At 50.9% G+C, this 22,786-nt stretch overlaps 1 protein-coding gene across 3 annotated transcripts; it reads left to right on the top strand.

Moving 5' to 3' along the window:
* Positions 1 to 1,007: 1,007 nt before the first annotated feature.
* On the top strand, positions 1,008 to 9,971 carry LOC311530899 (zinc finger protein 620-like). 3 transcript variants are annotated; one of them, XM_084647922.1, is made up of 4 exons: positions 1,008 to 1,238; positions 5,295 to 5,421; positions 6,023 to 6,136; positions 6,488 to 9,971. In XM_084647922.1, exons 2-4 carry the CDS (start codon positions 5,295 to 5,297, stop codon positions 7,357 to 7,359), a joined length of 1,113 nt encoding a protein of 370 aa, XP_084504048.1. In that variant the 5' UTR covers positions 1,008 to 1,238; the 3' UTR covers positions 7,360 to 9,971. The 3 variants fall into 3 exon arrangements, with proteins under 3 accessions (XP_084504048.1, XP_084504050.1, XP_084504049.1); XM_084647924.1 differs by having other exon boundaries at positions 6,491 to 9,971; XM_084647923.1 differs by lacking the exon at positions 1,008 to 1,238 and adding an exon at positions 2,587 to 3,920.
* Positions 9,972 to 22,786: the final 12,815 nt, after the last annotated feature.

Genomic DNA, 22,786 nt, shown 5'->3' on the forward strand with positions numbered 1-22,786 from the left:
TTCAAAGCTGAAACCTAACAATCAAGCAGCCCGGCTAGCTCAGTCGGTAGAGCATGAGACTCTTAATCTCAGGGTCGTGGGTTCGAGCCCCACGTTGGGCGAAGCAAGTAAATTTTTCAAAAAAAGGTAGTGGAAGGTATTTTAACCATTTCTTCTTTCCTGGAAATAAATGTATGTCTCTAAAAATGGCTGTTTCAATCCTCTTCCTATTTTTGGGGGGAGGGATAGCTCAGTGGTTTGAGCAGTGGCCTGCTAAACCCAGGGTTGTGAGCTCAATACTTGAGGGGGCCATTTAGGGATCTGGGGCAAAAATTGGGGATTGGTCCTGCTCTGAGCAGGGGGTTGGACTAGATGACCTCCTGAGGTCCCTTCCAACCCTGATAGTCTATGATTCTATGAGTCCCTGGGGGGCAGACATGAGGGGGGTTTGCCTAGAGACCCAGGGATGGGTGAATCCGGGCCTACAAATCACTGAATGAACCTGTTGCCGTGGCACTGGCAGCTCCCTGACCTGAGAGCCGGGGGAGCAGAGCTGGTAGCTCCAGCCCAGGGCTGGTAGCCGCGGATGGGGGTGTGGAGACAAGAGACCGTCTCTGGCAAAGGGCTCCGTGTACCAGTTTTGTACTCGAGGGACTCACACGCTGAGTCGGACGGTGTCACCGAGAAACGTGTCCCGGGCAGCCTCTCTAGGACCAGGACCCGAGCCCATCACCCCTGTGTCCATGCAGACATGGGGGGCTCTCTGGAACAACCCCCAGCCCCCATGGAAAGCCCCCTTCTCCCCGCTCCCCGGGATCTCCCGGCTTCTTTCTGTCCCCCCAGTGATCCTGTGGCTTCTGGGCAGGACGCCTACATAGGGCTGGGAGAAGCTGCCCGTGCCCAGGCTGGTGGGGTCCCCAGGGGGCAGGGTCTGGGGCAGGGGCCTGCAGCGCGGTGGGTTGATCGCTAGGACCCAGGAGCGGCTGGGGGGCGGCTCTGGGGGGAGGATCGCGGGGCTCGGGCCCGGCCGCAGGAAGTGACTCGCAGCCGCTGCGGGGACTCTGGCTCCCGGCGAGATCCCCGCGCCCCGGCGGCTGGTGCTGGGAGCCCGGAGCCCGGGCTGCAGCCGGGAGAGGGGAACCTCCAGCCGGGCCCTGCCCGCTGCTCCCCGGGAGCCTCTCCCAGGGCAGAGCCCCCAGCCCGGCCAGGGCCCCTTCCCGGCCCGGCCCCTGCCCCGGGGGGCCCCGCTCGGGGGGAAGGTAAGAGACTCAGGGCTCAGAAGCTACAAGACAAATATCCAGATCCCGCTCCCCCCGGCTACCAGTGTATTATTTTCAGACACACCCATGCTGGTGGAGTCTGTGACTCCAGAGTGTTGGGGGCTGCCCGGGGCCCTGGTCTGATTTCTGGGCAGGATGCAGATCTCAGCCACACCGGAGTCAGACCGGAGTCACTGCTGGCTCTGGCAGGGGGTGGGTGCGGATGGGCCGATGGGATCAGCCTCTGCCTGCCTGTCCCCTGGGGTCTGCAGGGGCAGGACAGGGAGGTTCAGGCACTCGCTGCTGACACCAGAGGGCTCCGGTTCTGGCTAAGGGAGAGGAGGAGGCTGGTGCGTGTCTCTCTGCATCTGATATTAGAGCCCTTGAATTGAGGTCTTTGGGTCAGACACTGCTGCCTCCTCTACCTGAGAGCCCAGAGTGTGAAACTGCTGCTCCCCAGCTGGGGCTGTGCCAGGGACAGACCTTCATTAATCCCCCCTCTGTGCCCAGCACTGCTAGGGACTTTCACCGTGCCTGGAACTAGTCCCCACGGCAGCCCCACGCTCTGCCCACACCAGCCCCTGAGCCGGTGCCTGCAGGTGATGGGGAGCCCTGGGGGACAGGGCTGGGGCCCGGCAGGAAAGTGACTCTGCACAAAGGGCCCCTTTCAGGGACCTGCTGGTGAGTTTGTACCGAAGGGGGAGGGGGCTCCCTGTGTGTCTGCAGGTCCCAGAGGTGCTGCCCTCAGTGACGCAGCCAGTTAGTAGTTGCAGCAACCAAATCTCTACTGGAGAGCAAACACCCATGTACTGGGCCAGTAGCCAGTTTTCCCACACAGTGGGGAGGGGAGAGAGGAGTCGAGACTGAATAAGTCAGTAGGAACAAGGAGGGAGGGTCCCAAATCTGCCCAGATCCATTCCCTGCATCACTCTGTGGAGACAAGGTCGGTGAGGTAATATCATATATTGGAGCAACTTCTGTGAGTGAGAGAGAGAAGCTTTCAAACCACACAGCTCTTCTGCAGGGCTGGGAAAGGTTCTCGGCGCGTCACAGCTAAATACAAGGTGGAACAGATTGTTTACCGTAAGTAGGTAACACATAGTCTGAGGCAGGGTAGTCAGTCGGCGGACCGCACGCCTAATCCAGACCACGGGACACTTTTGAACAGACCCTGAAATCTTATTATTATCTTTATTATTACTAGCATTCTTTGGGGTTTTTTTTTATTATTTTCTCTGCAGTCCAGACCTCAACTGTACCATGACCAAGAAATTTTGGACCTTGACGGAGGGTAGTCAATTATTTTTTGTCTAAGGGACCCTTCAAGGTGAAGTGTCCTGTTAACAACTCTGCAGTCACAGGACAAAAAAGGGGGGAGTTAGTGGGTTGCGGATTCTTGTAATCAGCCAATAATCCAGTGTTTTTATGAAGACTGTGATTTTTAGTGTCTGATGGAGTTACGAATTTAAGCTCCCAGGTGTCTTTTGAAGATGTTGTGGAGGTTTCCGTTGAGGATGAGGGCTGAGAGGTCAGATATGGAGTGATCGCTCTGTGACAAGTTTTCACCCACTGGTGTTTTTGTCTTTTATCACTTTTTAGTGTGAGTTCGTTCGAGAGTAGTGATTGGTTTCACCCACATAGTTGTTATCGGAGCATTTATGCACTGGATGAGGTGCACCCCATGTTGTGATAGGCTGTGTAGGACCCATGGATCTTGAAAGCTGTGTTACGGGGAGATGTTGATCACTGTAGCGGCGGAGATATGGCTGCAGGTTTTGCGTCTGTTGGTTTGGCAGGGTCTGGTGCTGCTTTGAATTGCTGCGATTGACTTCCCAGGGACTGTGGTAAGGAGGAAAGAGAGGAAAAACCAGTTTGTGTGTCTGCTGAGTTACCACTCTGCTGGGGGGACCCACTGCCTTGAAGGTAAAATCATTGAATCCATCAAAGTAACTCCTCTGCTTCTGATTTTTTTTTTGCGTGTTTGACTCAGAGACTCTGTACAGTCGATGGCTTGACTGTCCTTTGGTTCATTATGAAATGTATGCAAGAGATCAAATAACCAAGACCAGTCAGGTTGGTTGCTCTAAGCCAATGACAATATAGTACAGGGGAAAAAAGGGTTCCATACGATACCAGTCTCCGGGAAGTCGTCACCTGCAGCATTGGTACGTTCACCTTCTACACAGGGTGTGCAAAGTGACAACCCTAATGCCATCCCTTTATACGTGTGTACACTGTACGTCAGGGGTTCTCAGCCTTTTCCTTTCTGAGCCCACACCCCATGTAAAAAACTCCACAGCCCACCTGTGCCACAAAAAGCCAGTGCCGGTGTTAGTGGGTAGCAAGCCAGGCAATTCCCTGGAGTCCCACACCAGAGGGGCCCCTGCAAAGTTAAGCCGTTCAGGCTTTGGCTTCAGCGCTGGGTGGCGGGCCTCGGGGGCCCCAGGTTTCGGCACCATGTGGCACAGCTTTGGTTTTCTGCCCTGGGCCCCAGCGAGTCCCTGCTTGTCGGCCCCCCTAAAACCTACTTGCGGACCTCGGGTTGAGAACTGCTGCTGTACGTCATCTGAAATGAGATTGAACCAATCCGCTTTTTACCTTGTTTTTCTGGTGCCACGGTGGACCCTTTGTCTCATGATTTCCAAGTACCACAGGGCGTGAAGGCATCTCCTAGGTTTGTAGGTAAAACCATTATATGTCTTGTCCTCATCCCTTGAGACATTCTAGTTTAGACCTGAGAGAATGACTTCCTACCTGTTGCTACTTGCTCAAAGGTCCTGCTCCTGACAGTTTTCCAAGTACTTCAGCTAATGCAAAGTTTTCTGGGCTACTTAGATTCATAGATACTAAGGTCAGAAGGGACCATTATGATCATCTAGTCCGACCTTCTGCACAATTCAGGCCACAGAATCTCACCCACCCACTCCTGCAATAAACCTCTCACCTATGTCTGAGCTATTTAAGTCCTCAAATTATGGTTTAAAGACTTCAAGGTGCAGAGAATCCTCCAGCAAGTGACCCGTGCCCCATGCTACAGAGGAAGGCGAAAAACCCCCAGGGCCTCTTCCAATCTGCCCTGGAGGAAAATTCCTTCTCGACCCCAAATATGGCTGAACCCTAAGCATGGGATCAGCTGAACCCTAAGCATGTGGACAAGATTCATCAGCCAGATACCCAGGAAAGAATTCTCTGTAGTAACTCAGATCCCACCCCATCTAACATCCCATCACAGGCCATTGGGTCTATTTACCGTGAATATTTAAAGATCAATTGATTGCCAAAATCATGTTATCCCATCATACCATCTCCTCCATAAACTTAGCGAGTTTAATCTTGACATGGGTGAACAGAACTATGGGGAGGGTGTAATAGATTCAGTGAAGATACCTTCCGGGCCTTTATTGAAATTATTCCTAGCATATATATATTGGCTAACAAAATCCACATTGCACTTCAAATTGTCCCGTATTCCTATGGGAGAGGAGAGGGAAATGGCTGTGATGGAGCCAGCTCAGGTAGGGGATTTTCAGGGAGCTGCAGGGGGGTTGTTGTGGAGGGGGAGGGGGAGGAAATACACAGGGGGAGCCAGGGAGGGGACAGGGGACAAGTTTAACTTGGAGCCTGATTTTCTGAACAGGCCCATTGGCGGGTGGGGGGAGGGGGGAACATTCCCCCCATTTCTGAACCAGGAAACACCCCCCTGGGCAGGGCTGGGGAAAGTGACCAGACTCCCAGTGCTGGAGCCTGACCCCACTGGCCAGAGGCTGCTGTGAAATACAAAGGGAAGCTGTCGGGATTCCTGTCCCTGTCCCCGGCTCAGAGCTCTGCTTCCCGTATCAGCCTGTGGCTGGCAGGCATGTTGGAAATGATAAGACCCTGCCCTGCTCTGTGTGCTGGGGGGGACAAGCAGCTCTCACCTTCTCCCACCCCCTGAAGCCTCCTGGCTCCTCTGAGCAGGGTGCGGGGAGGATTCTGCTTTTCTGGGCCTCCTCCCCCTGACTAGTGGGATTGCGGCTGGGGCAGCAGGTGCTGAGTGGGGAACTCTTGTTGTTTCAGATGCCGGTGACCTTCGAGGAGGTGGCTGTGTATTTCACTGAGGGGCAGGGGGCTCTGCTGGACCCTGCTCAGAGAGCCCTCTACAGGGACGTCATGCAGGAGAACTACGAGACGGTGACCTCGCTGGGTAAGGAATTCCCGTCCCCTCGGTTATTAGAAGTCGTGGGGTCTGCGTGTCTGACTCTGGTCAGGTTCTCCCCTGGTCAGTTAGATTTGAAGGGAGTGGGTTGCATAGTCCACACATCCAGTCTGAAAGAGACTTCCATCTCCATACCCCCTGCAGTCGAGTCAGGGAGTCATAAATATAAGGGACATGCTAATTCATCGCCATTCCTCCCGCTTTCAAGGGAGCAGAAGCAGTGCACCCTATTCCCTTGCACCCTGTTCCCTTACACCCTGTTCCCTTTTCGTCCTAGGACTTGCTCCATCCATGTGGAGGACTCTGGAGGTTGAGAAATTGGCAGGGATTTAACACCAGAGCTGTTGCCGTGTTAGCAAGTCCCCACGCCATGCCTCCCCCCGGGCCCCACAGAAGCTGAATGTTCCTACTGGGTTTCTGACAAATCTCTCCTACCCTGGGGACTCAGTGACCCTGTTCCCATCTGTTCAGATTCCACATCCTCCTGCAGGGCATGGGGCCAGCTTAAAATCAGGGAATGTTCTTTGTGATGGCTCCTCTACAATTGCTCCATGCACCCTGATTTTGTCTGATTTCATTCACTGAGCAGGATTACCCATTCCCAAACCTGAGCTGATCGCCCGGCTGGAACGAGGGGAAGAGCCGTGGGTCCCAGATCTCCAGGCCGCTGAGGAAAGGGAGAGCCAGAGAGGCACCCGCACAGGTGAGGAGTCAGAGAAACTGACACAGAAACTATCTGATGAATGAAGGAAAAAGCTGGGACTCCCAAAATGTCCTGTGAGCGAGAGCCCCCAGTTCTGCCCCGTCTCAACCAGGTCAGGGCTGCAGTCAGCAGGTGTTGTAGCATCAAGGCAAATATCTGTCACGGCTTCCCACCCACCCTGTTAGCTGTCGGGAATTTCCTCCCTGACTTTCCTTCCCTGGGAGTGTTTGGGTGGGATGTGGAGGCAGAATCCAATGTCTCCATCTCCCCAGCAGTCACTGTGTGGTGTTTCCCAATGCTGAGGAGAAAGGGGAACAGCGGTGACTCTTGTCTGGATTCTCTCTCTCCCAGCAGGCAATGAGACAGTGAGTGAGAACGAAGAGGAGAATTGTCAATCTGAAGGTCCTGAGCAAATGGAACCCCTGGGAACCATTATGAAAACAGCTGATGGGAATATTTCCCAATCCTTGGAACAGGGGGAAGCCTGGGGAAATTGGCACAGGTTAGAGAGGCAGCTGGGAAACCACCCAAGGAAGAAAGGGGATGAATCCATTGAATGTGGGGGAGGATGCACAGATCCTAAGGAAACCACAAACCAGCCGACAGATCCCGAGGAGGAGAAACTCTATAAATGCCTCGAGTGTGGGAAAAGCTTCAGTGTGAGAACCAACCTTATTACTCATCAGAGAAACCACACAGGAGAGAAGCCCTATAAATGCTGGGAGTGCGGGAAAAGCTTCCATCAGAGTTCAAGCCTCACTAAACATCGGAGAATCCACACGGGAGAGAGACCCTATGAATGCCTCGACTGCAGGAAAAGATTCAGTGTGAGAACGAACCTTATTACCCATCAGAGACTGCACACAGGAGAAAAACCCTATAAATGCTTAGATTGCGGGAAAAGCTTTAGTCAGAGCTCAAGCCTTACCAATCATCGGAGAATCCACACAGGAGAGACACCCTATAAATGCCTCGACTGTGGGAAAAGTTTCAAGGTGAAAACCAACCTGATTACACATCAGAGAAACCACACGGGAGAGAAGCCCTATACATGTTCGGACTGTGGGAAAAGCTTCAGCCAGAGCTCAAGCCTCACGAAACACTGGAGAATCCACACGGGCGAGAGACCCCATAAATGCCCAGTGTGTGGGAAAAGTTTTAGCGAGAGCTCAACACTTATTAAGCATGGGAGAGTCCATACGCGGGACAGACCCTATGAATAACTCCAGCGTGGGAAGAGATTGAACGAAAGATAAGCCATTGTTATGCATCAGGGAACCCACACAGGAGAGAAACCCCATAAATGCTTGGACTGTGGGGAAAGCTTTAGTTGCTCCTGAAACCTTACGAAACATCGGCGAATGCACAAGGGTGGGAGACCCTAGAAATAACTGTGGGAAAAGATTCAGAGCTCACACATGATTACGCATCGGAGAATTCATGAGAGAGAGAGAGACCTTCAATATGGGGGAAGCTTCAACTGGTGCTCCTACAGTAGCAGGCATCATCAAGAGTCCTGTGGGAGCATTTTGAAAGCTGAAGACATATAAGTGTCGAACATCAGAGACTCCTCCACACAGCAGGGAAATTCTCTCGGGGCCCCGACTGGGGATAGCCGTAGTGACCAACTCATTTCCTCTTTCCCACACACATCAGGGGTGAGGATCCAGCAGCAGCCGAGCAGCAGCTAGTCAGTGACCCTCTGGCTCTGCCTGGTCTAAGCAAACCCCAGGCAGAGGAGGAGAAGCCCCCATCAGCCCCTCCTCCCTCGTGCAGCCCTGGCTGCTGAGCTAATGGGCCACAGAGAGAAAGGGAGAGAGAGAAACTCCTCCAGCCTCTCCCTCTGCCTGGCTGAAGCTCCCCCCTCTCCCTTCCCCGCCCAGCCAGGATCCCCCTGCCATGGAGATGAGGAGAAGGACACTTGGGCCAGACCCTACCTTCACTCTACACACCTGTCCCCATCCCCCATCTTCCACAAGCCCCTGGGCTGGGCTCCCCCACTTACCTGGGGCTGTTCCCTGCAGAGGGAGTGTCCCTGGGGGCTGGTAACTCCTCCCCTCTCTGAGTCCCCCAGGGTGTTGGGCTCTGGGGGATCAACCATTAAGGGACCAGGGCAATGGGTTATGGGGAGGAAACTGGGGATTGAATGGTTGGGGCTGGTGGAGCTGGGAAGCAGGGGGAGCTGGGTGCTGGGGCTATCGAGTGTTTGGGGATCGTGGGATAAGAGGCGAGGGAGAGCACAGGGGTAGAGAGGTGCTGCCTCTCATCACCCCCTTTGCCCCTTCTCCCTGCCCCCTCTGCATTCAGGCAGCACCACTGAGAGGGGCTGATTCCCACAGGGCCCTTTGTGGGAGGCCTGGAGATCCCACCTCTGCCTCCGCAGCATCAACCTGTGAGTGTCCGTCTGTGGTAGGAAAAACAGTCAGGATTAGCCAGCTCATCTCCTCTGACTCTCCACCACTTTTCCTAGTCTAGACTGACCTTGAGCATCTTATTTATTCGGATCACCCCATTAGCAGAGTGATTGTTACAGTCACGAGTTCTCCCTTTGGGGATAAATGGTCTCATTCCCAGATTCTCACAAAATGCTCCATTGTGGGTTTCCCCACACCCCCATTTTCTCCCTTCTATACCAGAATTACATTTATTTTACAAAAGCTGGAGCAGGGACAGTAAAAGGTGGTGTTTTAGCTACTATGTTCTTTGAGAGCGATGGGGTGAGTCCGAGGGATTCCCTCCTTCCCCGGTCACTGTCATGCTCCATCTTTGACACAGCAGCCTCTGTCCAAGCCTTGGAGAGTTTTATCCTCTCCCTATTCTACCCCTCCGCCTTCCGAAGTGTCACTTGCCACAGTGTCCTTTGCTCTCCAGGAATGGCCCATTGATTGCTTTCATCCTAAATCAGACTCCTGAGAGCAAGAGAAAAACATGTTGCAGACCTGGAGGGGGAATTCAAATGAAGGCCAAAGCGCAGCGGGAGGTTTCTGATCTTCAGTCCCTGTTTCCATCTATTGGTAAAGTGGCTTCTGGGATTTCCCAGCTAAATCCAGATCATTTGCCCATGAGAAGGTTCCCCCCTCCCCCTCCTTTCTTTTGTTAGGTAATGCAAAAACTTTTGTAAGTTACACAGCCAAATAAGGAGGTGCTGAATGAAGCAGGTTTAGCCAGATGAGAAGAAAATGGGTCAATTTATTTTCCTTATTTTGAATTTGAAGATTCTCTTGATATGTGCCATCATGTGCCAGCAATGCCCCTCTGCCATGTACATTGGTCAAACTGGACAGTCTCTACGTAAAAGAATAAATGGACACAAATCAGACGTCAAGAATTATAACATTCAAAAACCAGTCAGAGAACACTTCAATCTCTCTGGTCACTCGATCACAGACCTAAAAGTGGCAATTCTTCAGCAAAAAACCTCCAAAAACAGACTCCACCGAGAGACTGCTGAATTGGAATTAATTTGCAAACTGGATACAATTAACTTAGGCTTGAATAGAGACTGGGAGTGGATGGGTCATTACACAAAATAAAACTATTTCCCCATGTTTATTCCCCCCCACCCCCCACTGTTCCTCAGACATTCTTGTCAACTGCTGGAAATGGCCCACCTTGATTATCACTACAAAAGGTTTCCCCCCCCTCCCCCACCGCTCTCCTGCTGGTAATAGCTCACCTTAAGTGATCACTCTGGTTACAGTGTGTATGGGAACACCCATTGTTTCATGTTCTCTGTGTATATAAATCTCCCCACTGTATTTTCCACTGAATGTAGCCGATGAAGTGAGCTGTAGCTCACAAAAGCTTATGCTCAAATAAATTTGTTAGTCTCTTAGGTGCCACAAGTCCTCCTTTTCTTTCTGGGATTTCACTTTATGAACGCGTGAAAGTGTTTTATAGCCCACCCTGGATTGTGAGTTTTTCTGTCCTTGGTGAAGGCTGTTTGGTCACGTACTTTTGTATTAGTTGACTTTGACAGGATGTAGCTCTGCTATATTGGAGACTTCACAAACAATTGATCATTTGCCAGAATAGTCCTTACGTACTTTTTTCACCCTTTTCTACCCTTCCCTCTAAAGATTTCCGGGTGGTTTGAACATTGAAAATGATCAATAGTGATCAGCACACACACTGAGTGCAAGATTTACACTCCAGGGGGATATGAGATGCAGTCAGGAGCGGGGGAGGATGGGGCTGGAAAACTGCAGGGTTTGCTCTGCAGAGCCAGACAGATGAGGCTGAGAACTGTGAACTCACTGCACTGGGGCCAGAAAGAGACAGGAATTTTCCTGCGAGTCCCTGAATTCTAAATGACAGTGAGTGATGCCCCTAGAAGAATGATTCAGGGCGGGGGCACCATCTCCTCTTTGCGGAGAGGAGGAATCTGGACAGAGGCGAGAAGGAAGCCAGCGAAGTGAACTGGCCTCACCAACCCTGAAGCCAGGCAAACCTTTGTCACCAAGAGGCAGAAGTGCATCCTGACAGCCCAGTTAGTCACTCCCACAATGTCTACTGCTGTTTCCTCTGTGCGGACAACAGAGACTGTCTGTGCTCCACTCACCCCACACTGCATCCATCTTCTAACCCGAGCTCCCTGGGTTTCCTGCTCCTTTGTGACTGGGTCCCAGCATCTCTCATGAATTGTCTGCACTTTTCCACTGGTTTTAACTTGTTCCTCTTTCCCTGGTGCCTGCAGATGCTGGGAGAATCCATGTGCTGGCCTGGGGCAGAAATGCATATTTGTGAGGTGGGTGCTAGGTGGGGAGAGGGGATGGTTAACTTGTATTTCTTGCTGGCTAAGAATAAAGGAGAATTTAGCTTCTCAAACTCCCAGTGGCCCTTGTCTTGAATAATGGGAAAAATGATCCCAGCAGCTGTCTCTCTGAGTTGTTATTTCTCCAGCCTTCACCACTGCAGACTGCAGACCAGAGCTGCCAACTCCTTGGGTTTTCAGACCCTTCTGTGGGGAAAATCCATCATCCACAGGGGAAACCCCCTCTGGCTGTCCTGATCCATTCACTTTTCTCCTGTGGAAGGAGGGTCAATGAGCCTGGGGAAGGATCTTTTTCTTTTAACCTGAATTGAACCGTTGTGGAGAGGAGCAATAATCTGTGCTGTGAAGGACTTTGAGATCTATGGATGCAAAGCGCTCTCTAAGAGCGAGGTATGGTTTTGATTTATTTTCCCCCAAGCCATGTCAGGCCCTTCATTCAGATCAATGGCCTTTGTGTGTTCGGAGGTGATGCAATAACTTCCGAATGCTGCATCTGATCAAATCATGCGTTTCAGGCGATGTTGGAGGCAGCCAGCAGGAGATAGCTGGTGATATTTTGGTGAACATCGGAAAACTGCAAGCAGAAATGGGGCCCTTCTGGTATCTGGGCACTATCCAGATACCCTCTGCTTCAACCAGGTCTGTAATTGTCCATATACCAAGACCTGGGTTGTGGCAGCCACTGAGGGCTGGACGGACAAAGGGATTTCCGTGATGCGATGCCTAACTTTTAGGCACCTAGAAAATCAGTGGAACAACATTAGGATCCAGAAAGCCTGAGTTGATCACATAAGAACAGCCAGACTGGGTCAGACCAAAGGTTCATCTTGCCCAGTATCCTGTCTTCTGACAGTGGCCAAGGCCAGGTGCCTCAGACGGAATGAACAGAACAGGCAATCATCAAGTGATCCAACCCTTGTCGCCCATTCCCAGCTTCTGGCAAAACCGAGTCTAGGGACACCATCCCTGCCCAGCCTGGCTAATAGCCATTGATGGACCTATCGTCCAGCAACTTACCTAGTTCTTTCTTGAACCCTGTTATAGCTTTGGCCTTCACAACATCCTCTGGCAAGGAGTTCCACGGGTTGACTGTGCATTGTGTAAAGAGCAAGCCTGCTTATACGATGCATGAAGAGAGACAAGCACCTAGGAATGGGATCCAAAAAGCCAGCACTTTAGGCCAGGAGCCACCTAAGCTAGCCAACAGGAGATGCTGAGGAGAGGGATGTGTCTAATCACCACCTCTCTCATGGAGATACCAGCCCAGATTGAGGTTGTGAATTATGAATGCACAGCTGGGAACCCCTCTCCTGGAGTCAGATACCTAAACTCTATTCTTGTGAATAGCTATGCACAAAACAGCTGGAGGAGGGAAGTGAGTCCTTCCTAAAACTTCTCACCCTGGAGTTAGAGCAGTCACCCTGATGGGGGAGATGCAGGGTCTGTTTTCCTCTCTGCCTGATGGGAAGAAAGCTGTGAGAGATCCCTGTTGAAATCCCATGAGGACAATGCTCTAACCACTGGGCCATGGGATAGTCTGATGTGGGGCTCCCTCAATCTCTCCTGTTGAACCTGGTCGACTTTGGATTAGTCATTAAACAGTCATTGGAAAGGGAATTGGACCCACCCAGGCAGGTGCCCTAAACACTAGCGTGCAGGGTCATTCTCATGCTCTCTGGCCAAGTGAAAGTCCCCTACTCGGCTGGGCACAGAGGGGGCTTTAAGGAAGGTCTCCCCACAGCACAAACCCCGCTGGGGGAGCAGCAGCTGCTCAGTTCAGGCTTCCAGATCACGGCTGGGGGGAGATTGCAGCTTCTGACAGAGGAAGAGAAACAGAAGCAGCTCGAACACAGCTTCCTCTCTCTGATGGGGAGGATATATGGAACAGAAATGCCTTGAAGGATTAATAACAGGATTCCTTCTGGCCCTCGGAAATTAGAATAGCAATCCCACCTCTGTTTATCCCAAAATAGGATCCACCTATGAAGACAGAAAGAAAATGGTTCACATTATGTGACACTGAGTTTTGTCTACACTGCAATTAGGATTCCGTGAGGTGTGTGGGTCCCAGAGCTCGGATCTGAGCCGGAAGCCTACACTGGAGTGAAACAGCCCCAGTCAGCGGGCATGGGCCAGCAGTGGGTTTTAAATGCAGTGTAGACATACCCTTTGTCTAAGGACCCACAGATCAGCCAAGGTTGGGCCTTTGCCGCCCCATGAATAGAAATTCAAATGGCTAGAAGAGAGTATTATTAATCACTTTGGCAAGAATCTCTCAGGATTTGCATATAGATAAAACCTCTTTCTCCCTCCCAACCTAGCTAAATAGAACCAAGTGACCAAGTCAGGGTGCCCCCCTGCTTTCTTACCCAAAGTGTCCCATTGCATGCTGGGAGTGGATCAAGAGGCGAGTGGGGAAATCTGTAAATTAAGCAAACTAGAAAGGTAGCTGTAAGATTGAAGGTCAAATGGGGCAAATTACCTGTTACCCCCAAGAAATCCCAGCCCCATGTTTTCACCCCAAATTATAAACTACACATTGTTTTCCTGGTAAATCAAGTATACTAGGGATAAACTGCCTCATTTCACCCAGATTGGAATCTTCACATTTGTCTGCCATGTGAGTCAAATCTACCGCCTTCTATATGTGAATAATGTCTCTTGCTCTGAGTCCTAAATCAGGGGAAATCCTTATGTATAATCAATATATATGTATATGGATGTATATCTCCTCCAAATTTAGAAGGTCGTAAGGGTTTTGTGGGTTTTCATTGTAAATAATTGTTGCACTCGTAGAAGTAATAGGAATCATCTGGCATAAGGAAGGAGGAATGTTAAAAGATATAAACCAGGTTATAATTTTTAAATATTAAGAGAAATTGCTTAAGGGGGGGTGTGTTTCAATTAGTAGTAGGGGCTAATAATTAAATACAGTCCTTAAAATGAATCAAATTTAAAAATCTTCCAATAAGAAGAGGATTAAAGAAATGTGTTATACATCAGCTCCATCTACTTGGTACCAGTGGAAGGAGCAGAGAAACTAAACTGAAATCTGCCCGCTCCCTTGGCATGTGCCAATAGGAATAAGAGGGTGGCCTCCTCCAATGAGCCCTGAAACTAGGGCATATAAACTGAGATCACCATGTGCTAAAGAGAGTTGACTGAACCCAGCACAAGGTGCTGCAGAATCCTTTAAGTGCAATGGATGCCTGGACCAGCCAGGTAGAAAGAATTCTCCCCCATCCCACGGTTAACAGGGTGAGAAGAAGTGGTGAGAATTCATTTCAAGGGTTGTATTTCCCCTTTTATATAAATAATGGTAGATTATCTTGCTGAGTCTGCACTCTCTGAAGTGAGACTTCAAGTAACCGTCTTTTAGAATTTTAACTCCTTTATAAGCCCAAGCAAATTGGCCTAAGAGAGAGTGAAAAAAATTGCTTTTAAGCAATTGCTTTTAACAGTCTAAACTTGTCTCTTTTGGACCAATGCAGTCAAACTGTACTAACCATGCTCCTCAAAGTGCCTTTAAGACAAGTGCACCCTTGGAAGTGTGATAAATGTGTTAGGTACTAAAGAACTGAAAACTGATGGTAATAAGTAACTGGAATAAGAATTCCCTAACAACCCCTACCTTTCCCCCACTATCCCCCCAAAAGATGATGTATCAGAAGCCTAATCTACCTGGAGTCAGTTTGTAATGTTCTCATGGAAGACCAAATGTCTTCATAATTGGATCCTGTGCCTCTGTGGGTGCATGTTGGTTTTTCAGCGAATGGGGTGTTGGTTAGCTCAGTTAGGCAGCCAACGAATGAGGGAGAATCGCAGATTTCCGGTTTTGTCAAATGACTCTTTTTGGCCACCAGTAGTTGTAGCCGTGTTGGTCCCAGGATGTTAGAGAGACAAGGCAGGTGAGATAATCTCTTTTCTTGGCCCAACATCTGTTGGTGAGAGAGACACGCTTTCGAGCCACACACAGTTCTCCTTCAGGTCTCGGAGTACCTTTCCCATTAGAATGAACCAATTTATTTTACTTTTTTGGTGCTTTAATTGTAAAGACGCATCTTGCTCTGAGCCACCTTACAACTTCTAGCCTAGTGGTTAGAGCGCTTGCTGGGGATGAGGGAGACCCATGTTGAAGTCTCCTCCTAGGCAAAGGGGGAGAAGGGATTTTAACAGGGGTCTCCCTCATCCCAGGTGAATGCTATGCCCTCCCACTTTTTATCTGCTTTAAGGGCGAGCAACAGAGGAGAGGGGGCGGAGAGGAGTGAGTGGGGGGCGAGCCTTGGGGGAAGAGGCGGAGCGAGTGTGGGGCCTTGGGGGAAGAGGCAGAGCAAGGGCAAGGCCTTGGGGGGGAAAAGGTGTGGCAGGGATGGAGCTGTGGGGGGAAGGGGCAGAGCAGGGGTGTGGTCATGGTTTGGGCACCAGTGGCCCTCCAACTTCTAGGGAGCTTCCAGCACTCCTGCTCTCACCGATGTAACCCGCCCGCTACACCGACTTAATAACTCCACCTCTGTGAGAGGCGTAGCGCTTAGGTCAACACAGGATCAGCATAGACACTGCGTTGCTTACATTGACTGTTGCCGCCTTTCAGAAAGCATCCCACAATGCCCCACACTGGCAGTTGGATCGGTGCAAGTGCTCCTGGTGAGGACGCGCAACGCCAACACAGGGAGCATACTGTGGACATGTAAAACCGAATCAGTTACTGCGGCGGCTGTACATCGATGTAACGTAGGTTGCCTTAATTTTGTGGCATAGAATTGCCCTGAGTGTTTTCAGAGTAGCAGCCGTGTGAGTCTGTGTAGGAGGACTTGTGGCACCTAAGAGACTAACAAATTTATTTGAGCATAAGCTTTCGTGAGCTACAGCTCACTTCATCGGCTACATTCAGTGGAAAATACAGTGGGGAGATTTATATACACAGAGAACATGAAACAGTGGCTGTTACCATACACACTGTAACCAGAGTGATCACTTAAGGTGAGCTATTACCAGCAGGAGAGCGGTGGGGGAGAGGGGGGGAAACCTTTTGTAGTGATAATCAAGGTGGGCCATTTCCAGCAGTTGACAAGAATGTCTGAGGAACAGTGGGAGGTGGGGGGAAGAATAAACATGGGGAAATAGTTTTATTTTGTGTAATGACCCATCCACTCCCAGTCTCTATTCAAGCCTAAGTTAATTGTATCCAGTTTGCAAATTAATTCCAATTTAGCAGTCTCTCGGTGGAGTCTGTTTTTGAAGGTTTTTTGCTGAAGAATTGCCACTTTTAGGTCTGTAATCGAGTGACCAGAGAGATTGAAGTGTTCTCTGACTGGTTTTTGAATGTTATAATTCTTGACGTCTGATTTGTGTCCATTTATTCTTTTACGTAGAGACTGTCCAGTTTGACCAATGTATATGGCAGAGGGACATTGTCCTTTTTGAATCTAGCCCTTGGGCCTTTTCCTCACTGCTAAAGGTGATTCCTTTTGTTTTGTTTTACATTGGGGGTAACTAAGATGTGGGAGCTTTTCTGAAGTAAAAACAGCCTGGACAGGGCACTTCAGTTTGTAGCAGTGAGGAAAAGGGTTGAGAAAATGGTGTCTCTGAAATGACACATGCCTGTGCCAAAGTACAGAATTTGGTGTTGACAACTTGTTTGATATGAGCAACAGAGATGGGCGGGGGGGGGGGGGCAGTCTGTATGAGGAACAATGCTAGATATTTCACCAATAATTTGTGTTTACAAGAGATTCATAAGTATTCCAAATCCTGTTCTCAATGCTTTACATTATTTTTTGTGGGCATTAGAAGTCTGTTCACTCTAGAAACTGTACGGCCTGATCGACAGTGGAAAGAGACTAAGAAAGAAATCCCACCATCTTCTTGGGGAGCATGGATCAGCGTACGCATCTCAGTCTGCATTAGTACCCAGCCCGGGCCGGGGAAGCTAATGATCCAACTAGCGGACCAAATTCAATGACGAATCCTGCTCACGTGCCACCCATGGCCATAGGTATCAAAGGCCAGGGCAGGCTAAGCCTCCCCTAACCCAGGCCGTGGCCCCACCATGTTCCACCCTGAGGCCCCGCCTTCCTCCCCCTCTTCCCTGAAGCTGGTGGGGGCTCAGTGTCAGCCGGCAACCTGGAGCTCAGGCCCGCCAGCAGCCAGGGGCTGGAGCCATCCTGGGTGCCTCGGTTCGGCCTAGGGGTCAGGCCAGTGGCCCGGGGTGGTGCGGGGCCCAGCCAGTGGCTCGGGTGGCTGGGATAGATGGGGCGGGGCTCCTCTGACCACAGAGGGGAGGCCTCAGGGCTCTGGCCATTGTGGGGGAGATGTGGGTGGAAGGGGAGGGGCCTGTGGGTTAGCCTCCCCGAAGGGGGGGTTCACTTATCACCAGTGCACGAGGCACGTTGTGTGTATGCTAAGAAGAAGACCGCCTTCATGCCAGGTTTTACGTACAATAGCCCTGAGGTTTAACTCAACAGAATGCTTCTCCAAATTGGAAAAATACCTTTCTTTTTTGTGTGCCCAAATTTAACAGAGATTCCCGAATGGGAGCAAAATATGACAGGCCGTGGTCCCCCTCCATTACAGCTTCCTAGCCCTGCACTGACTAGAGCAGGGCTTCTCAAGCTATCTGATGTGGGGGACCGGCAATTTTTTTTTCCAATGTGCGCACAGACTGGCAGCTGAGGGCTCGCGGACCGGCACCGATCTGCGGACCACCACTTTGAGTAGCACTGGATTAGAGGATGGGGAAAGGCAGAGGCAGCCAATTGCAACAGAGCAGCAAAAGAGACCAGCTAAGATGTCAGGAATTGCTCTGCACAGCAAATTGTACCTGCAGCAGTTTGTAAGGTTGCACTGGCCCAGAGAGGGGCAGTGGGGATGCCCTGGAGGTGAGGTGGATGTGAGGAGTTAGTCTAGCCCTACAAATAACTGGACCAACTTGGTGGCACAGCACTGACAATCCATGACCTGGCTTAGGGGAGCAGACCTTTGTAGCCCAGAGAACTGGCTTTAGCATTTATTTTATTCAGCAGTAACACAAGGAACCTCCAGGCCTGTATCCTATAAGTAGGGCCCTACCAAATTCACAGCCGTGAAAAACGCGTCACGGACCATGAAACCTGGTCTTTTGTGTACTTTTACCCTATACTATACAGAGTTCATGGGGGAGACCAGTGTTTCTCAAACTGGGGGTCCCGATCCAAAAGGGGGTCATGGGGAGCAGTTGCAAGGTTATTGTAGGGGGCTCCTGGTATTGCCACCCTTACTTCTGCACTGCCTTCAGAGCTGGGCGGCTGGAGAGTGGCTGCTGGCTCTGAAGGCAGCACCCCACCAAAAACAGCACAGAAGTAAGGGTGGCAATGCCATGACCCCCCTTAAATAACCTTGTGACCCCTCCACAATCCAATTTCACAGGTGAAATTTCAGATTTAAATAGCTGAAATCATGAAATTTACAATTTTGTTAATCCTGTGACTGTGAAATTGACCTAAATAGACCATGAATTTGGTAGGGCCCTACCTGTAAGACACTGGCTTCAGCAGTTAGCATAAGGCTTGAAGCCTATGACCTTTGGCACAGATAAATGGCCCAATGGCCCCCCCCTCAGTTTTGGGGAGCTGGGAAGAGAGAGTTTAAGGGGGAAGTTTGTCCATGACAACACCAGCCAACCACAGGAACATGAGCTAACGCCAGCTTTGGGATAGCTTAGGATGGGAACATCCGCAGATATCTGACCATGGCAACGGATTGACGTATGGGATAATAAGCTGAGATCATTAATATACTAACCTATAGGAGAAGGGCACCCCAACGTTAGTAGGGTGAGGAAATCGACATAAGAAAGAGGCGAGAAACCCCCACTCAATATGCATCAGACACAGTAGCATCAGCATAACACATTATAAACGTACCCCACCCCGCATGCGGGAGGATAGGGAGCCGTAGCCCTCGGGAGGTGCCAGGTTGATGGCCGTGGGTGACAATGAGGAAGGTGATGGTGATGATGAAGAGGATGGCTAACATTTCAGGTTGTTCTGCAAGGGACGGTGTGAGTATGTGGATGGACAGATGGACAGTCTGTGTTATCTCTGTCTGCCTTACTGTGTTGGAATGTTTGTGACTTATCTAAATGTACAATGTTAATAGACTGGTACAAAGACAGAAGGGTTCCTATAGTGTGAGTGTTGCGACCGTGCACATCGGGATTCCCAACTGATCGAACAGTAATTTTAATACTACTGGGCCTGATCTGGGGACAAGAACCTATCAAACCTCAAAGTGATAACTTCAGTATCATTAATATAGGATTCATCAATCGGGCTAAACCTTGTAGTAGCCAGGGAGCATGATATGGAGACAAGATGCCAGCGCTGACCAACTGCTCCCTGGTCCAATCTTTCACCAGAGAGAATCACACATGGAGTCAGCGTCACTGGGAAATGTGTCTGATGTGGGCTGCCTCTCTAGGACCAAGACCCTATCACGCCTGGGTACTCCTTATTGGGAGTCTCTGAAACAATCCACAATCTTCATAGAAATCCCCCTTCTCTCCCCTCCCCAGGATCGTGGCCTTTCTGTCCTCCTATTGATCCTGTGGCTTCTAGGCAGGACGCCTGCATAGCGCTGGGAGAAGCTGCCCGCGCCCAGGAGAGGTGGGGCCCCCACGGGGCAGGGTCTGGGGCAGGGGCCTGCAGCGCGGTGGGTTGATCGCTAGGACCCAGGAGCGGCTGGGGGGCGGCTCTGGGGGGAGGATCGCGGGGCTCAGGCCCGGCCGCAGGAAGTGACTCGCAGCCGCTGCGGGGACTCTGGCTCCCGGCGAGATCCCCGAGCCCCGGCGGCTGGTGCTGGGAGCCCGGAGCCCGGGCTGCAGCCGGGAGAGGGGAACCTCCAGCCGGGCCCTGCCCGCTGCTCCCCGGGAGCCTCTCCCAGGGCAGAGCCCCCAGCCCGGCCAGGGCCCCTTCCCGGCCCGGCCCCTGCCCCGGGGGGCCCCGCTCGGAGGGAAGGTAAGAGAGACCCGCCCCCCCCGGGCTGCAGGGGGCGGGTTTGGCCCCGGGCTGCTCCCCGCGGAGCCGGCTGCGATTCCCTGCCCCGGGCCCGGGCAAGCTGCCGCCAGCTCCCGGTGTGTACCGGGGGCACAGAACGGGGGTAGGAGACGGGAGGGGGCAGGGGGGGTGTCACTGGGGGAGAGCTTGGGAGGGGGCATAGAGCGGCTACATGAGCCAGCTTACAGCGGTGCAGCTGCGTCGGTACAGCTGTAAGCTCACTCTTGTACAGGCTTGGCCAGAGTCAGGGGTTCTCATTCTGAGCAAAGAGTGTGATGAACCTGAAATCCCAGGGAAATGCCATGGTGGGGCTTTGAACCTTTGGAAGGCCTGCTCCTGCCCGAGCTCCTATGGCAGAGCGGGGGTGGTCTCTGAGAAGCTATTACCCTGCATCTGGTTTCTTTTATTGTATTGAATATGTTTGGGGTTTTTCCTGTAGTGCTTTTACCATCAGAATGAAATAAACCTAGGAAGAACTGTGTGGAAAATTATCCCTGGGGGAATTAGTCGGTACCATGTCAGAGCCGAGGAGTAAAGCAGGCCTCCTTACACACTCAGGGAACAGCCTAGAAATACCCCGGTCAGAAGGGAGAGAGACCTGGACTCAATTCACAAGAGTCGATAGCTGGGGCGCTGCCCAGTGGGTGCCCTTGATGGATCACCGAGTGTAAATACAGGAGCGGTTGCCCTGAACTGTGACGGCTCTGTTGCTGGGAGGATTTAGAAGTGTTGGTGGGTTTAGCTTGCAAGGAGAGGCCAGGTCTGTGTTGTAAGGCCTGGTCTACAGTTAACAATCAGATCCAGCTACTGCATAACTCAGGGCTAGGAAGAGTTTTAAGCCCTGAGCCAGCTAGTTTGATCTGAGCATAAGAATGGCCCTACTGGGTCAGACCAAAGGTCCATCTAGCCCTGTCAAGGTTCCTCCCCCACTCTGAACTCTAGGGTACAGATGTGGGGACCTGCATGAAAAACCTCCAAAGCTTATCTTTACCAGCTTAGGTCAAAACTTCCCCAAGGTACAAAATATTCCACCCTTTGTCCTTGGATTGGCCGCTACCACCACCAAACAAATACTGGTTACTGGGGAAGAGCTGTTTGGACGCGTCTTTCCCCCCAAAATACTTCCCAAAACCTTGCACCCCACTTCCTGGACAAGGTTTGGTAAAAAGCCTCACCAATTTGCCTAGGTGACTACAGACCCAGGCCCTTGGATCTTAAGAACAATGAACAATCCTCCCAACACTTGCATCCCCTCTTTCCTGGGAAATGTTGGATAAAAAGCCTCACCAATTTGCATAGGTGACCACAGACCCAAACCCTTGGATCTGAGAACAATGAAAAAGCATTCAGTTTTCTTACAAGAAGACTTTTAATAAAAATAGAAGTAAATAGAAATAAAGAAATCCCCCCTGTAAAATCAGGATGGTAGATATCTTACAGGGTAATTAGATTCAAAAACATAGAGAACCCCTCTAGGCAAAAACCTTAAGTTACAAAAAAGATACACAGACAGAAATAGTTATTCTATTCAGCACAATTCTTTTCTCAGCCATTTAAAGAAATCATAATCTAACACATACTTAGCTAGATTACTTACTAAAAGTTCTAAGACTCCATTCCTGGTCTATCCCCGGCAGAAACCAGTATATAGACAGGTTTCAGAGTAACAGCCGTGTTAGTCTGTATTCACAAAAAGAAAAGGAGTACTTGTGGCACCTTAGAGACTAACCAATTTATTAGAGCATAAGCTTTCGTGAGCCCCTTTATTTCTCTCCCTCCTCCCAGCTTTTGAAAGTATCTTGTCTCCTCATTGGTCATTTTGGTCAGGTGCCAGCGAGGTTACCTTTAGCTTCTTAACCCTTTACATGTGAGAGGAGCTTTCCCCTGGCCAGGACGGATTTCAAAGGGGTTTACCCTTCCCTTTATATTTATGACAAGCCCAGTGTCCTGTCTCCCGACAGTGGCCAATGCCAGGTGCCCCAGAGGGAATGAACAGGACAGGTAATCATCCAGTTATCCATCCCCTGTTGCTCATTCCCAGCTTCTGGCAAACAGAGGCTAGGGACACCATCCCTACCAGCCTGGCTAATAGCCACTGATGGACCTGTCCTCCATGAACTTATCTAGTTCTTTTTTGAACCCTGTTATGGTCTTGGCCTCCATAACATCCTCTGGCAAAGAGTTCCACAGGGTGACTGTGCGTTGTGTGAAGAAATACTTCCTTTTGTTTGTTTTAAACCTGACCTACATTATAGACGCAGCTTAATAGATGGGTTAATTCTTCCATTGAACGAGCTACAGTCAATTGGAGAGGTGGTTTATCCACACAGATGCACAAACCCCTTTCATTGCTGAAGGCACTCTCCACATTACAGAGTCTGCCTGTAGCGCGGACTGCCTGTAGCAGTCTGCCTGTAGCGCGGACATAACCTGAGTATATTCCCACCGTGGCAAAGTCTAGAGTATCTGTCTGCAGGGAGAGAGGCTGGGGGGAACCGGGATGCAAAATGAACTCAAGTCCAGACTGAGCAGCTGGTGCTCTCCCAGTGGGATCTGTTCTGGGGAGAGACCTTCATTAATCCCCTTCTGTGCCCAGCCCAGATGGGGACTTTCTCCGGTGGCTGGAACCAGCCCCGGTGGGAGCCCCGAGCTCTGCCCTCACCAAATCCTGAGCTGGAGCCTCCAGGGAGAGAGCCAGGGGGAATCAGGGTGTGAAATAGACTCAGGCCCCTTCTGAAACCTCCCCATTGCCCCTCTCATCGCGACAGGCTGAAGAATCACGTCCACGTTTCACTCCAGATCGTCCCGTCTTCCAGGGGACAGGGAAGAGAAATGGCTGTTGGA

The sequence above is a fragment of the Lepidochelys olivacea genome (genome assembly GCF_965140295.1).
Source record: "Lepidochelys olivacea isolate rLepOli2 genome assembly, chromosome: 14".
NCBI lineage: Eukaryota > Metazoa > Chordata > Testudines > Cheloniidae > Lepidochelys > Lepidochelys olivacea.

Bases quoted from the DNA above. Each gene is read 5' to 3' on its own strand.
- LOC311530899 (XM_084647922.1), top strand. From the start codon at position 5,295: ATGCCGGTGACCTTCGAGGAGGTGGCTGTGTATTTCACTGAGGGGCAG. The intron at 5,422-6,022 runs GTAAGGAATTCC...TTCACTGAGCAG, and splicing joins CGAGACGGTGACCTCGCTGG to GATTACCCATTCCCAAACCT. The intron at 6,137-6,487 runs GTGAGGAGTCAG...TCTCTCTCCCAG, and splicing joins CCAGAGAGGCACCCGCACAG to CAGGCAATGAGACAGTGAGT.